We start from the raw sequence: 16,619 nt of genomic DNA, 5'->3' as shown, positions 1-16,619 counted from the left end.
GAAAAAAGAGACATCTCATTATGTTTCCTTCATGTCTTATCTTTCTAGTCTGCTCTCTCTTTTTATCATCAAACTCCATGAAAGCAGTCATCAGGTCTGTCAGCTGGTTAGAAGACACGCTGACAGTATTGTGCACTCATCAGATTTCATTTTTCAGAATTTAGATAGGATGCTGGTGGATAAAGATGGGATCTGCACTTACTGTGGCAATCCAGAGTCACAGTTTGAGGTCGTTTCCTAAAAGGGCACTTCCAGCATAGCTTAAATATGATCATATGAGGTTATGCTAAATAATCAGAAGATATTAATAATGTTACCACCTGAGAAATGTCAGACAAACGAACCTTATAAATTAATGAAAAATCTTGTTTCCTTTGGCAGTGAAGCCAAGTGTAACACTGTGTGCTTCCGAGTGAAAATAAGGAGTGAAACCAGCTAAAACCTAGCCTCAAAAGTGGCTTTTCTTGATGGACACCCTAGTCTTCAAGAGTAGCAAATTCACAAACAGAAATACGACCAAAACCTGCTATTATAGTTTAAATAATCTATACTGCATATAAGGATGTAAATCTGTACTGTGATCTGCATAAGAGATTCTCATGTGATGTTATCCTCTGGGGTTTTTTTAAACTATTTTTCTCACCACAGAAGTGGGAAGGCCTTGCAGACAGCAGACTGAAGTGACCATATTCCTTCCCTGCCGTCTGTTTGCCTCCTCTGGCTGGCACTGCAAAACTGCCTGTGTGTCCTTTAGACACCCAAACCCAGCTAACGTTTTGGCCATGTAGTTTGGGATTTCCTGGGCCAGCCTCACGCCACACATGATCCAACAAACTGCTGAATAATAGATCTTGTCAACCCTCAGCAGATAACGGATTATTTCCACGTGTCCCCCTCTCTCTTCCCTGCTTGCAGAGTACACAGTGATCAATGAAAACTGCCCGGGCGCCGAGTGGAATATCATGTGTCGGGAGTGCTGCGAATATGACCAAATTGAGTGCATCTGCCCAGGACAGAAAGAAAGAGTGGGCTACACCATCCCCTGCTGCAGGAACGAGGAGAATGAGTGTGACTCCTGCTTAATCCACCCAGGTATGTTTAGGCCCACACCGTGTTCACACCAGATCTTTGGCCAAGGCATCAGCATATAATGGTAGCTGCTGGGTAGGGCAGGCACATCGCACTGGGGCATGGGATTACCCCGCATCTCCTCAGGAACTCCCTCTGCCATTCTGCTGGCAGTATCAGGACACCTGGCAAGGTGCCCGCACAGCAGCTAGCATCATTGCCAGAAAAAGAAGCTGACTTTCGACCAGCAGTGTTGTCCGCAGGGTGTCTTGGACAGGCTTGGGAGCTGCCAAAGGGTGATGTTGCAGCTGTTTTCGCACAACGAGTGTTTTCTAGGTGCTCTGGGATGATTTGCATCCCCAAAGCAAGAAGGGAGGGATGACTTGGAAGTCCAACTAGCAAGGAAGGAAGGGCAAAGCGAAAGGTGAGAGCAGGAGACAGGACAAGGTTAGAAGACATCAGAATCACTTGGGATGGGTCTGAGTGGCACCAGCATCCACATTCAGACTCCTGAGAGAGGCATTAACAGTCAGAGCAATGAGATTTAGAGCTTTGGGCAAGTAAGGCTGGGAGTTTGACTCCAAATTTCAGAGTCTGAGCTGCCTAGGGTTTGGGGGTGGAGGCTGGGTACAGTTCACAGCGGGGAAACTGTCAGCACCACAGCAGTCACTAACATCATTGGCATTTTTTGTGGAAAAGAGAGACAGGCTGATCATCTCCTCACAGGACAATCTACCTTCAGTTTTCTCTAATGCAGTGGCTCTCCTTTCAGGCTGCACCATTTTTGAGAACTGCAAGTCCTGCCGCAATGGCTCCTGGGGAGGGACGCTTGACGACTTCTATATCAAGGGGATCTACTGCGCAGAGTGCAGAGCTGGCTGGTACGGAGGGGACTGCATGAGTAAGTGTCCTACACGGGCAGGGAGGCATGTCAGGGACAGGGAGTGGTGGGACAGAGCCAGAGCCATGCTGTGCCTTTCCAGCTATTCCTGTACGGTGAGTCTTTTAAGGGGCATAGGCAGGAGAGGGCAAACATGACCAGGCAGTAAGCAGATCTGCACGGGGGAAAACTCTCCCAGTGCTCATGTGCTAGTGATTGATCCAGGCCCCGACTCACGGGAGGTTACAACCCTACTGAATTTCTGGTTTGTTTTGGTTTATTTTAAAACTTTAACTACTGTGCCTCTGGAAATCTTCTGTTCTCTGCATATCTTGGACATACTTCAGCATAACTGATTCCCCAGAGGCCTTCACCAAAGCATAAACATTTACAAGGGCAACTGCTATATCAAAGAGCTTCTGCTCTGTCCTTCTTCAACCCCAGGGCTGCAGAACTAGCCCCAATGAAGTCCTGGTGCTCCCTCCCTCCTTTGCACAGCTCCACTGCACTCCAAGGCAGCTCTGGAAAACAGTGTCTTGCAACTGCTAACAGTGCCGTGATGGACCAGGAGTGTTTCAGGCTCTGGTAGTGGTATCGGAAGGTTTTGTTCCCAACAGCATACAAAAGCTCCTGCTTCTTGGATTTTGCTAAGCTGTTGGTCCCAATCCTATTTGTCAATAATGAATTCCATAAACTAATTCAATACAGTTTAAGACTAGTATTTCCTTTACCAGTTTCCCACCGGTGAAGGTACAGCCTTTCATCATCCCTCTTTCAATTTTTATTGGCTGTCTTTGTTCACATTTCACTGAAAGGGATGAAAGCAAAGTCTGCTTTTCATACACTGTTCTGTCCATTATTCTATACACCTTAGTCTTGTCTCCTCTTAGTCCTTGATTTTAAAGCAAAAATTGAATCTGCTTTCCCAACACAGCCCATGACCATTCAGGAGGTGAAAGCAAACAAAATAAAATCATTGCCTCAAACAGCAGAATATGAGGAATTAACATGTTTCAGCAACAGGGCCAACTCAACCTTGGTGCCTCAGAAGTTGATAAGCTTCTGGAAGTTGAGTCCCTTGCAGTTTACAGTGTGATTTCTGATAGCACTTTAAAGTCTTGTTTGCTCTGGGTCAATGCTAGAGCTCCCCTGGCACTTTTTATAAGAGCAGAGCCAAGAAAGAATCATTAGCTCATCTAATCCTTCCTCCCTCTGCCTGAGTAGATCAGTTACCTACAGTTTATTTCAGCCTGCTCTGCCTGCTTGTGTTTTAATCCAAATACACGCTCGCGCTGTAGTCTATTCAGACATTTTTGCAATACTGAAATTTTGCAGAGCTGGTTTTCCTACTACTTGCTGTCTTGAGGGAAGCTGTGTGACACTGAGAACATAGTCTCCTTTGTGTGGTTCTGTGGCACTTCAGAGGCAGGGCAGGATGGGCAGATAGCGCTACTGTCTCTTCCATTCTTAAAGAGGAGCACAGGGAAGAGCTGTGATCGCAGCACACTCCTGAGTTCCCCTGCCCTGGCTTTCAGGGCTATCTCACTTTCGGCCTTGACAGTAGGCTCAGGCATGCAGAGACTGCATGTCCAGAAAGCAGCCTACAACCATGCAGAGTGCCAGCCTGCAGGCTCACAGCTATGTGGCTTTGGGTCTGGAGGGTGGCCAGTCACAGCCTGCGTTGGCTGCTGGAGCAGTGGGTGTGCCAACACAACACATTTTGGAGAGTGAAAGAGGAGGCATCTCTCTCTGGTACCTGGCAGGCAGGGTCACATCTGGAACTTTGCAGCCTGCCCCAGGCGCCTCGCCAGCAAGCAGAGTGCCAGTAAATCCCAGATACACAAGGGAGCGCAACCACAGTAACTGGGGGATGTAATCTCTACACTTCATCCTATATTGCAAATGCTGGTGCCTTCTGCTAGCAAGTGCATGGACGGCCTGCAGCACCTGCCCCAACCAAGCTGGTGGTTCACAGACACTGCACACCAAGCTTCACCCCACACCAGACCGGCAGCGGTGAGGAGCAGTGTAGCTGCAGTGGCCATAACGGGGGACTCTCCCATGCAGAGCTCTCCCAGGCTGAAGCGTCTTCCCCAGATTTTACCTTCTCTTGCCCAGCGATGCCCGCGTCTGCCTTCCCCTTGGGCCGAGGGCAACCTGCCCGCAGACTTCCGACGCCTTAACGCTTTGGGCGACTGGCCGGAGCACGGGCCGGTGCGAAGGAGAGAGCCGGGGGTGCGGGCACGCGAGCTCCCCGGCAGGGCTCCGGGCGGATCCGCCGCCGCCGCCCGGGGAGCCCCGGGCTTTGTCTCCCTCTCGCGGGGCGCCGCAGGCCTTGCCGCGGAGCACCGGCCCCGGCCCCGGCCTCCTGCTGCCGGAGCCGAGTGCGGCGGGGCTGCCCAAGACGGAGTCCTAGAGCGGGCTCCGCCGTAGCGGCAGCGAGCGGGCACCCCTCCGGCTCCATCCCGTCCCTACCGGACCGCTCGAACAAACCGCCCTGGGCACGGCACGGCCCCGACCCCCCCTCACAGCGCAGCCGGCGCTGCTCAGCGATCCCGCCGCGCCGTTTCCCTCAGGTCCCTGCGGCACCGCTGCCATGCGGGCGCTAGGTGGCGCCCGGGGGCTCCGGAGGAGGCACCAGCCCCAGCCCCAGCCCCAGGCCCCGGGCCGGCTCCTGTCAGACAGGTGGGGCAATGGCCGCGCGGGAAGGCACAAGGGGGTGAGCGCCAGGGATGCCATGGAGCACGCAGCTGCAATTTAGTCTATGGGCGAGGTTAATGCCTATTTAATACTGCACTGGTGGTGGGGGAGCAGCCGTGGCGCAGGCCCTGGTTAGCCCCTGGGGAGCCTGCAATTGCAAGGGCAGGGTGAGCCCCGGGAGTCATTTCTGGGTACTGCCAGCAAAAGTGGCGATGTGCCTGGAGGGCTGTGGCAAGGAAGAAGTAGCATGGGCCAGCCCATGGGGCCATCCAGTGTGTACTGTCTGCTGGCATAGTCGGACACATGGACATGGCTGAAAAACAACCAAAGGACATGGTATGTCCTGGACAAAGGAATGGTATAGGTAGTACAAAGGAATGTTATTAGAAAAAAAAACCACACTTAATTAGTTAATTGGGTACTGGGACATTTCCTAATGGGACTGCTTATTGGATTGGACTATCGTGCCCTAAAAGGCACATCAGATTCTAAAACCAGAAAAAAAACCTGACCGTGCAGGAGCTGTTCCTCCATACGCTGCATTCCAACAGCCTTTGTCAACCTCCGATTGTCACGTTGCTTGAGAACACATCCTTCGTGCAGTCCCAGTACTTCTTGTTTTGCAGACTTTGCAAAAAAACTTTTACTTTTCAGGTAATGCTGGTGGCCAACAAGTAACAGGTAGCAACAAGGCGTGACAAGTGACAGCTGCCTTCCCCTACCAGCCTGTTTCTGAATACCAGTAACGTTTTTACTCTCATTCTCACTTGACCTTTGAAGGAACCCCACGTTGATTCTGTAGCACTTGAACAGCAGATAATGAGTTCTTACTGGATGTCTCCTCAGGACCTCTTCCTCCATCGACCCACGGGTCTCCGTGGGCTACAACTCTGAGGTCTCCTGAATTGTTTTCTTTTCTGTTACTAACAAGCCTTAGAGGAAATCTTACTGTGGCCCTGAAAGCTGCCTTTTTTCATGAACAGGAACGGAACAAGGATGTTGACACTCTGCCAAAGTGGATTATTTTTTTGTAAATGAGGTAGAATTTGCCAGCATTTGTGTTTAGGATGTAAATTATTTTTGATAGTTTTCCAGGTCTCCCAAGGATTGGGAAAAGACTCCTTTTGATCAACAAATGATTGAACTGTTGGTCTGGGGAGTCAGTCTAACTTCTGCTAGAAGTGCTAGAGATACAAGAGCACAGGTCTGATGTGACTGCAAAGGCGCTTCGTGAGGAGAAGGGCAGTAGCAGATCTGAGAACGTTCTTTTGGATGCGGCCATTGAATGGCTCCTCTTTAGCTTCTGGACCACGTGCTTTGCTGGCCAAACCTTCTTCCTTGGCACCAATGTTCAGAGAGTTCGGGCTGTACCACCGCGAACAGAAAAGTGTGTTTAGTATGCCATGCACACAAGTATCTCTTTGCACCAGTTCTTTGGCTTTCCTTTGTTAAATCCATCAGAAACTCAAAAGCCCTTCAGGACGAAAGGGAAACTTTCTTTGAGGTGTTCCAAGCCCCCTGTCAAACCATCTGAAGGATTTCTATCAGCTTTGTCTCAGGTTGTTTTTGAGGCAGGAGCCAGTAGCAGCACAAGGTCCTGTTTCTTGCTGTGGGAAGGAGCATTATCATGTGCACTACAGCAGATCCTGCTGTACTCACTGAATCCTAATATGGTTGCTGGGCACAGTCATTAATCCTTGTCTTTTACAGAGGGAACTAAGTGAGCCACAGAGGATGAAACACTTTTGAGGAACTCTTCTGAGCAGGATTTCTGTTTCCTTGGGTCCTGCTTAATTAAGGGTAACCAAGGGTAAATGAACAAAGAGTATTTCATTTGAGCAACACTTTCTTAAGAAGAAAGAGGAGTAATTGAGGTGCAGTTTTCACATTTCCCCATAGACCAGATGCAGCAGGAATGATTTCCAGACACTAAGGTCAATGGGAACCGCAAATTGGTACTTCACTAAATCAGGTCACTGTCACCCTCTTTTCCCAGAGGAAGGAAGGGCCCTGAGGCGCGTGTTAAAACCCACCATTTCAGTAGGAAGCATTCATCCTGTGTTACTGATTAAAAGTTTAAGGTTCCTCTTTGGAAACAGATGGAAGAAGAAGGGCTTTTTGTTGGACTAAAGAGGCAAAAAGAAGCAAGAGAGTTGCTGTGGAGGTCTTTTGGTTCATTTGCTTTTTTACTTATCCTCATAACCTGTGGTGTGCAGCCTGTCAGACCTCTGGTTTGGTGATGATGTTAGACTCATTTGCAATTTCTGGCTTATGGATACAGCCTCATCCCCCAGCAAAGCAACCAGGCTTACCAGGGAATGTAGCCATTCATAATGATGTAGTCAGGAAAGTAGAAACTGAGAAATTATCTCTGGTGCATCTGGTGCATAATTCTCTCTGTGCATTTTTCTAGCACTTGCATTTACAGATCACAGAAGGGTCTACAAAAATCACAAAACAACTTTCCTTCTTGCACAGAGGAAAGTACCATTAGCCATATTTTATAGCTGGAGGAAAAGGAGAGGTTACCAAAGGTGAGAGAACTCTCTGAGCTAAAAATGGGCTTCCAAGGTGAGGAATTAGGACAACTATCCCTTGACAGCTGCCTAGGGACAGCTGCAGGATATTCATGAAAAGATACTGCTTCATCAGTGTGTGACCTTGTCTGCTGTTTGTTCAGGTCATTGTCCTCAGATGGTTTTCTCAGACTGGGCAGAAATGACTAGAGTACTTTATCTTATTCTGTTGATGCTGGGCACTGAAGTACATTTCATAATATGGTGAAAAGCTGAGAGTGACACAGGCAGAGTGACAAAGGAGTAGAGGAAGGATAGGAATGAACCTGAGAGAAGGGGTGAGGACTGTGTATTATATAGGTGTTACATTGAGTCATTGGTGAAGGAGCTGTGATGGTTATATTTCTCCATTGACATGGTGGCATTTATGTCTAAGCCCTGGTGAATTCTGAGGACAAATATGTCTTCTCTAGGAGTACATCAACTGGTTTTCCTCCAAGAATCTCCTTGTGAAGGACGTGAAATTATGATGTTGGGTGCAACTGCTCCTCCTCTTGTTGTTTTGCTCACTTGAGCTAATTCAAGTGTTTATTGTACCTTTGGCACTTTCCCACCACCTTCCTCAGCCTCGGTGATTACACAGGTCAGCATGAGATCCGTCAAAACTGTTCTGAGCTGGAGTGTCAGCCAGGTGGGTGGGTGGGCTAATGAAGAGTGGGGCAAAAGCTGTAAGGGGTAGTTTCATGAGGCTGAGTTGCAAAGTGGGGAGAAGCAATCAACTAAAACTTTTGTAGGGGTGCTCTTTGCTTAGACAATACTCTAATAGAGTCATAACTCTTTATAGCTATAGTGTGGCTGTCCCATTATTTTATATACTGCCTTGTAAGAAAGTGTGTATCTTCCTAAGCCACCCTGTCTTCTCATTCCAGTGTTTTTTCTGCATGTATTTTCTTCAAATGCCTCTTGAACATCCCTTACACAGATTTTTTTTTTCCTTCTTTTGCTCCTCAGGGTGTGGGCAGGTTCTTCGGGCTTCTAGAGGTCAGATTTTGCTGGAGGGTTACCCGCTGAACGCACAATGTGAATGGATTATTCATGTTCAAGCTGGATTTAACATTGAATTAAGGTAGGTCATACTGACTTTTAGCCAGCACTGTTTTCAGATGGATATTGGGGCATGTGGATAACCAAGAGTCAGTGAGGCTCAACAGCTGGGAGCCCTGGAGCAGTGAAGGTACTGCCACAATTTTGCATCTGGTACCTCAGCTCTTCCCCCTGGTCTAGCTTGTGATAGGCAGCCACTGCACAAATCATCAATGCTGTGCCTTCAGTTCCCATTTAGGACAGCTGGATGATAAGGAGAGTTTCTCAGATATTGGGCAAAATGCATCTCTCTAGAGGTCTCTTCAAGACCTTGAAACCATAGCACCAAATATTTTCTGAAGAGTGTACCAGACTGAACTAAGACATTCTTTGAAGAAAAGCTGTAGGAACATTTTGATACGATGTCTTATGCCAAGAGAGAGTTGCCTGTGGGACCTACCTTGCATTTAGCCTACATTTTCCCTCTTCTTTTTCTTTACTCATTTTACCCGCCCTGTCCTTTACCTCTTACCATTCCTATGTCTGGAGGATGTAATTGATTCTGCAAGCCATCGCTCATCATTAACCTGCCCCTGCTGACTCAAGCTCACAGTTCTTGTTTGGGTATCCTGCATAGTTCAGGAGAGCCCCTACTTGGGGTAATTAGTACTGTTTTCACATGTGTGTAGCAGGGAGCTCACACGGGGAGCAGAAAGCTTGGCAGGGGATTGCATTCAAAACCCACTAGCTAATAAAAAGCTAAAGCCTTCGCATTGGTATTTTACCAGCTTCGGAGCTCAAGTAAAAGAACTATTCTAGATACACAGATTATTTCCTATATGTTTAAAGAGAGACCTAATATTTAATAAAAGGAAGAGAAATCAATTGAATAGAAAAGAAGAGCTTGTGGCATTCCCAGACTAATTTCTTTTTTTCAGACTTGCAAATGCAATCCTATTGTGTAGTTATGAGCAGCTGCAATTATTGCCAGATAGCACTGGAGAATCTTGACTCTGGAGAAATATGTAGGAGACACAGGGAAGCAATGCTGTGAGGAGGAATTTTGTGTTCTCATGACAGAATTTTGCATCAGGTTTAGCAGGTATGAGCTATGCGTGCCTTGCTTTTAGAAGATGTTGTTGCCTAGGTGTATAATTTCCACAGCACAAGCTCAGAGAGGTGGTAATCTGTTTTGTTTTTTTTTTTTGCATTTCTGAATAAGGCTTTGTCAATTGTAAGGCTTAAAAAGTGCGTCAGGAGCTATAGAGGTCACCCTGTCTTCACTTTTATGGTGGTGGGTGAGTGAAATGCATCCTGTGCATGCACATCACTAGTGAATGCACCCATCTCTGGGTAAAGAGTTGACAGCCAGGTGGCACCAGGGACAAGGTACAAGAAAGGGAGGAAAGGACGCTAGATTGAACAGCAGTACTTGCTGTGGCTGTGCTAAGGAGACTCTCATCTGTTTTCAAGGCAGAGGAGTTAAATCCAGTTGGTGGCCAGTCACAAATGGTGTCCCCCAGGGCTTGGTATTGGGGCTGGTTCTCTTTAACATCTTTATCAATGATCTGGACGAGGGGATCGAGTACATCCTCAGTAAATTCGCAGACACCAGCACGTTGGGTGGGAGTGTTGACCTGCTGGAGGGTAGAAAGGCTTTGCAGAGGGATCTGGACAGGCTGGATGGATGGGCAGAGGCCAATGGGATGAGGTTCAACAAGGCCAAGTGCCGGGTCCTGCCCTTGGGTCACACCAACCCCATGCAGCGCTACAGGCTTGGGGCAGAGTGGCTGGAGATGCCTGGCAGAAAAGGACCTGGGGGTGTTGGTTGACTGTCGGCTGAACATGAGCCAGCAGTGTGCCCAGGTGGCCAAGAAGGCCAACAGTATCTTGGCCTGTATCAGGAACAGTGTGGGGAGTAGGACTCGAGAGGTGATTGTCCCCCTGTACTGGGCACTGGTGAGGCTCCACCTCGAGTGCTGTGTCCAGTTTTGGGCCCCTTACCACAAAAAAGACCTTGAGGGGCTGGAGCGGGTCCAGAGAAGGGCAACGGAGCTGGTGAGGGGTCTGGAGAACAAGTCCCATGAGGAGAGGCTGAGGGAGCTGGGGGTGTTCAGCCTGGAGAAAAGGAGGCTGAGGGGAGACCTTCTCGCTCTCTACAACTCCCTGAAAGGAGGGTGTAGCCGGAGGGGGGGTCGGTCTCTTCTCCCAAGGAACAGGTGATGGGACAAGAGGAAATGGCCTCAAGTTGCCCCAGAGGAGGTTCAGATTGGATATTAGGAAAAATGTTTACACGGAAAGGGTTACTAAGCCTTGGAATGGGCTGCCCAGGGAAGTGGTTGAGGCACCATCCCTGGAGGGATTTAAAAGACAGGTTGACATAGTGCTTAGAGACATGGTTTAGTGATGGTTTTTTATCAGTGAGGTTGATGGTTGGACTAGATGATCTTAAAGGTCCTTCCAACCCAGGCAATTCTATGATTCTATGATTCTATGAATGGGGAGTGTTGTAAAGTAAGCTAACAGATGTACTAACTCTTTGGAGAAATCAGACCTCCATTCTAGACCATGAGGGCCACCCACATGCACGCTAGGAAGATGTTAGTGTCATGTGAGATCGTACAGTTCACTCCATTTACCTTTGCTGTTACCAGAAGATGTAAAATTTTAATGAGGGGCATCCTGCAGAGAGTACCTTTTTCTTTCTCCTCATGTCCATTGTTCCTACAGGCAAACAAACAAAATACTAGGCATCTCCTTGTTGTGACATTACATTACATTCCAACTGAGGAAGTCTCTAAGAGGGAAGCCTGAGCTATCAACCTCCTGTTGTCAGCAAATACATTTATCTGTGCTGGGTAGTGCTGGAGAAGCCTAAAGCCCCGTGCCCAGACTGAGCTTAGCTTGATGTCTGAGTACCTAAAGATCCCAGCAGGTGACACAGCACTTCTAGGGAAAGACCAGGAACTGTCCTGAATGTCCTCACTTAATCCTGCCACTCTGCAAGTCAGGAGGCATAGGGCAAAGCCTCCAGGGCAAACAAAGAACATGAGGACCTATATGTACCTCACAAGGTAACCCTGGAATGTGTTCTGAATCAGCTGAGGTTTTCAAGGTGGACCACCTCAAAGCTGGCCATTGAGGTACTTCAGCAGTTAGATACTGTGGGAAATGGGTACATTTAGCCTAAAGCTTCTTCTTTGGGCCATTCCTACAGAGGAGAGCAGGTACCGGAGTCTTCCTCCTGGGTCTGCCATCCATGCAGAATTGTTGCCTTTGCTGCATTTTCGTGTAAACATGCTGATCCCCTCTGGGGGTGCTAACTCTGCTTAGACCTGTAGCGCACAGCCAACATTGTGCTGAATCAGCACAACTGATAACAAAAGAACTCCTTTCTTCATTCTCTGTGAACAAATCCTGTTTGCTGCTGCTCTGAGGGCTTGCAAGGGCAGGGATGGGGACAGTGAGATATAGAAGGGAATGAAGTGGTTTGTCTCTGCTTATATAGGGCAGGGAGATTAAAACTCTCAGAAGCACCAATAAATCTTCCCTTGCTTCAAGCTGCGCCACACAATCCTTTGGGGGTTGGCTAAGCAGAGCTGTTTTGATGAACGGCGCTCAGATTGTGGTGGTAGTTTGTTTTCTCTGCTTTTTTCCAACCTTGTTTTTCTTTGGGTTGTGATATATAGGCTCCCTCAGCCCAAGCCATTTCAGGGATGTCATACCACAGTAAAATGGTGGTATCACAACTTTCAAACCTTTTCTTTAATGCCTCAGCAGAGATGCAGTTTTAAATATTTTCCTTTGGCTGGAAGCTTCCTTCAGAGGGGTTGGTAAATGTAGACAGCAGACAATGATGAAATCAAGACAATACTTTGCATTCCATTTTGTATTTGATGACTTGTAGCACTAAATTAGCACGTTTAGTTTCATGATATCCAAGAGAATTACGATGCAATTACAGTTTCACAGGTGAGGGAACTGAGGTTCATTACATTTCCTGTACCTGTTATTTAAAAGCAATAGACCTCGTGGTCTGTAAAGGGTCCCATCAACTGGGCCAGAGCCAAGAAGTTTTGAAAAGTTTTGGTAGGTTTCCTGACCTGCCAATTCTGAGTCTTAATCATGAGATCCCATGTCATCAGTACAGTGTATCTGCTTCTACGCTAAGCTAAATAAAATGCAAATCAGAGCCCTGTATGCCTTTCACATCTTCCACTGTTTTCATAATTTTTTAAAGCAGAGAATTGCTTTCTCTGCTTTTCTCTTGCATTTCTCTACAATTAAAAGCAGTGTTCTGTGTATGGCTCTTTCATTCTGTGCCTTCAGCCTCTGTGAGTATCTCTTGATATCCTTTGTTCAGGAACACACTGCTAGACAATTTACCTTTACATCTATAAATAGTACTGCTCCCATTATATGGTGAGCATCCCATAAATGTTCTTTCTGTACTTACACACATACTTAATTTTAATCAGAAATGTACCAGTTCAGAGAACCAGTAAATAATTTTAGGATTGAGTCAGGATAAACTGTAGCCTGATAAATGTGGCAAGGATAAATGGGTTAATTTGTATTGCTTTATAGCTTCCATAAGGGTAAATCCCTGGAGTATTATCTGCCAGTGAAAGAATGTTTTGAAGACGTAGTGTATAATGTGGTGCCTGTGAGGATCTCTGGCAAACCTGACAGAATTAGAATTCAACTCGTGTTTTATGCAGAGCTAAGTTGAATTACACCTCTCTGTAATGCATATGAAAAGTAGATGTAATTTCTTCTTATACCACATTCTACTAGATGATTTAAAAAATGAGGGGCTCTGCTCCATTGGTGTAGCGTTCTACAACTGCTTATTCATTTATCTGTAAGTAGTGTACTCCTGATGTTCTAAAACCAACCATATGATGAACTGAGGTGAAGAGGCCTCTTAAGTCACCTCACAAGTCATCAAAGAAAGGTCATTGCACATAACGTGAGGGCCTCCTTAGCATGGGGGCCCGAGTCTCAAGAACAGAAGAGCAGGAAGGAGGCTCCAGTACTTTCTTGTCTCTCCAGATGGTGGGATCCAGCAGCAGATCCAAAATTTGTTTCACCCTTTTGGTGTGAAAATGCAGTCTTTGCAAATCACTAGGCCCACACTGGAATAGGCAATGTGGGAGATTTAGCCAAATCCTAAATACACGCCTGGGGTATTAGGAGTTCTCATGAAGATTGAGCATGCAACAAGTTTAATTTATAAAATACTCTGCTGAATAGTTAGTAGTGTGGCCTCTCCCAGGCCCACATCTTCTCATTCTTATCTGCTGCACCAAGGCTGGGCCCAACACCCCTGGCCATTCCTCATTCTCCAGAGGCATTTGGTGTTTCTCACTCTGTTTCTCATTCATATTCTGGTGGGATGCTTTGGCTCTCTGCCCTACTGAATTCAAACAGCAGCATATAACATTGCTGTTAACAAACAAGAGCCTCGTGCAGTGGCTGGATCAAAGCTAGGAAAGACAGACATTGTGGGAAAAGGCTTTAAATATTTCCCTTCTGCATTAACTCCTTTCCCTTATTTCTACTCTCAAAAGAAGGGCAAGTGCCAGACATTGGGGATTTACTACCATTTTGCTTTCTAATGCAAAACATGCCGTAGTGTTTTGGATTCCCTTTCTCTGCCTTTTCTGCTTCTGTTACATCCCTGGGCTTTCCTTGTACCCCTAATTGCTGACTTCAGAACATCACAATGCAAATAGCTTTTGAGTCTTGATCTTTAATACTGTTACGTTCAGTACTTATAACTTTATTTAGGGGAAATAGAACAATTTTTAGCAAACAGCCATGATAGAAATATGCCCCCTAACATATCTGACCTTGATGAAAGTTCTAACATTGTAGTGTGGTTATGGACCTGATGCATATGAGCAGACTGTATGACTCCAATTTAGACTTCACTGTTATACCTCTTAAATATTCTCATGGGGGAACTATGTAGAGTTGAGCTGGCTTCCCAAGATCATGATGCAAAAAAGCAGATGAATTGCGTGGGACTTCAGGGGGTTAGGGACTTGTTGATTCATTTAAGGTGGGAGGCAGTAACGTGCAAATAAATAAGAGTCAGGGTGCACAGGTGAGAGTATGCCATCTGACTGTGCGTCTTTGTTCCCCAAGATTTTCCATGCTGAGCCTGGAGTTTGACTATATGTGCCAGTATGACTATGTGGAGGTCCGTGATGGGGACAATTTGGACAGCCGGATAATTAAGAAATTCTGTGGAAATGAGAGGCCGCCTCCAATCCGAAGCACTGGGTCTTCACTCCATATCCTCTTCCAGTCTGATGGATCCAAAAACTTTGATGGATTTCATGCTGTCTTCGAAGAAATTACAGGTAAAATAATCCAAAAGTGGAACATGCCATTCATTCTCATTAATTCAATTTCACTAATCTCTTTCCCTGTTTTGTTTCATTAAAAACTTTCACGCTGTGTTGCCAACAGCAACTTACACAAAGTTAGTGCAGGGAAGATTCAAAAGCCATCAGATGGCATGTGAAAGTGAGGCTTTTCTAACAAAGACTGAATTCCTTCTACCTGTGTAAAGAACAAGCACATCAGCCAGTCCAGAAAAGCGGCCATTCTGTGAGACTTTTCTGTTTGAACCTGAGAACTAAGAGCACAGAAGGAAATAGAGGAGGAGGCATGTGTATCTGCAGTTGCAGAATTACTCAATGTTGTGTGCAGGAGCAGAGTCACTGTCTCAATTAGCAAAAACCTGATGCAGTCGCATAAGTAGCTCAGTGAAAATGCCCTGACATGACTCGTGTTGGCTCATGTATCATACCATTAGGGCTTTTTAAAAAAAGTGTGTACTAAGGACAGATTATTTTCTTTAAGAAAAAAAAAAGAAGAAAGAGGCATTTCCCATTCTGTCATGAACTCAGTGTTATGAATGACAGAAGGAGGGCTCCAGAATTCCTGTGGTTTTGTTAGTACTCAGTGCTGGATTCCCCCACACTGCTTTCCATCGTTTCATTCTGGCTGCAAAATAACATTGAAAATGTAGCTGGCTCCCCATTTTGCCATTGCATTTGAAGCAGCCCCTATGATTTTCCTGGATCTTCTTTGTTTAGCTATGTAGGGAATTTTGGTCAAATCTCTCCCCAGTATTCCTGGCATAGAAGGCTGATCAGAGTGTGCTGCTTTGCCACAGATAAACCCTGCAGGATCTATGACACACCATAACTTGCCTTCTGCACAAAATGCAAATGACCCAAATTTCATGAGGTCATCCAGGGTATATCTGGCTTGGGAATTTTAGTTAGTTCATATAATCCTTATATAAATACAGAAACCTACAGTGGATCAGCTGTTAGCAGCGATCAGGGGTGTAACTGGCAATCTGAGATATTACATACCACTGGATGCAGTGCCGACGCTGGTCTCCATATCTTACCTTTCGTACCTGTCAGTAACACAGCAGGAGCAGTGAGCTATTGGTGGTCCTCCTGGGCTCGGAGCAGGAGAGGTAATAGAGAACAAATGAATGTGGCATGGGCTATGTTGCACAAGGGCTGCCTACACTCAGGGAACTAACATTTTCCATATGGTGCAAACTGAATTGATTCTGTTTTCTCTGACCAGCAGGGAATACTTGGTATTCGAATACTGTTGAGCACTTTATTTCCACCCCATTTTTAGTGGTAATTATTCTGAGGCTGGGTGGCTGCAAGTGTGGTAATGCACACAGAGCACATTGCAAAGGGCTTCTTAGAGTTTGTGAGGAGGTCTTATTGTGTACTTTATTATGAGGCTGTTCTGGCCTAATGTGTAGCTGCAGTGAAAGGCTTTTAAAACACTCCCAGAGTCTTTTTATGTGAAGCATTAACCTGGCCAGCAGGACAGTTTAGGGGAAGAATACAGCGTGCATGGGGCAGCATAGAATTGAAAGCAGGGGCAGCACAGGATCAAAGCTCTGGCAGCACATTGCAAAGTGAAGCATTTCCCCTGAAATGCACAGCACTGCGGAAAAGCTGAGGTCCCCGGAACAGATTGCACAAAGATTGCTAGAGCAATTCCCTGTGCTGCAGGTGAGAGCAGCAGCAGCACTTGTGCTTACAGGATGTGGACCAGGCCATGGAGGTGATCTGATGTCCCCAGCACCTTAGTGGTGTCATCGAGAGGACTGAAGAAACATCTTGTGCTGTCACAACTGAATTGCTTCCCTTTCTGTCTTCCCTTCCTCTGAGCTCTGTGCTTGCTGAAGCAGTGGGACTGACTGCACAGAGGTCACTGGTTTGACCGCCAGAAAGGTTTTGATTGATAGAAAATAAGCTGCAAAGCCTATATCCCCACTAGGAAAGGTCACTGCATGTGTAGTTATTAAAGGACAA

At 46.5% G+C, this 16,619-nt stretch overlaps 1 protein-coding gene across 4 annotated transcripts in view; it reads left to right on the top strand.

Moving 5' to 3' along the window:
• The window catches only part of PAMR1 (peptidase domain containing associated with muscle regeneration 1), a 59,802-nt gene that overhangs the window by 10,935 nt on the left and 32,248 nt on the right, over positions 1-16,619 (top strand). For 2 of the 4 annotated variants that reach the window (XM_074149360.1, XM_074149359.1), the window contains exons 1-4: positions 924-1,092; positions 1,841-1,969; positions 8,176-8,290; positions 14,401-14,618. In XM_074149360.1, the coding sequence (XP_074005461.1) occupies positions 963-1,092; positions 1,841-1,969; positions 8,176-8,290; positions 14,401-14,618 (592 nt within the window). In that variant the 5' untranslated portion in view covers positions 924-962. Of the gene's footprint in view, positions 1-915; positions 1,093-1,840; positions 1,970-8,175; positions 8,291-14,400; positions 14,619-16,619 lie in introns of those variants that run through there. The other 2 variants (XM_074149358.1, XM_074149361.1) reach the window with 2 other exon arrangements.

This window comes from Numenius arquata, chromosome 6, assembly GCF_964106895.1.
Source record: "Numenius arquata chromosome 6, bNumArq3.hap1.1, whole genome shotgun sequence".
NCBI classification, from domain to species: domain Eukaryota; kingdom Metazoa; phylum Chordata; class Aves; order Charadriiformes; family Scolopacidae; genus Numenius; species Numenius arquata.
The sequence above is the reverse complement of the archived record's forward strand: the minus strand, read 5'-3'. Positions and strand labels throughout refer to the sequence as shown.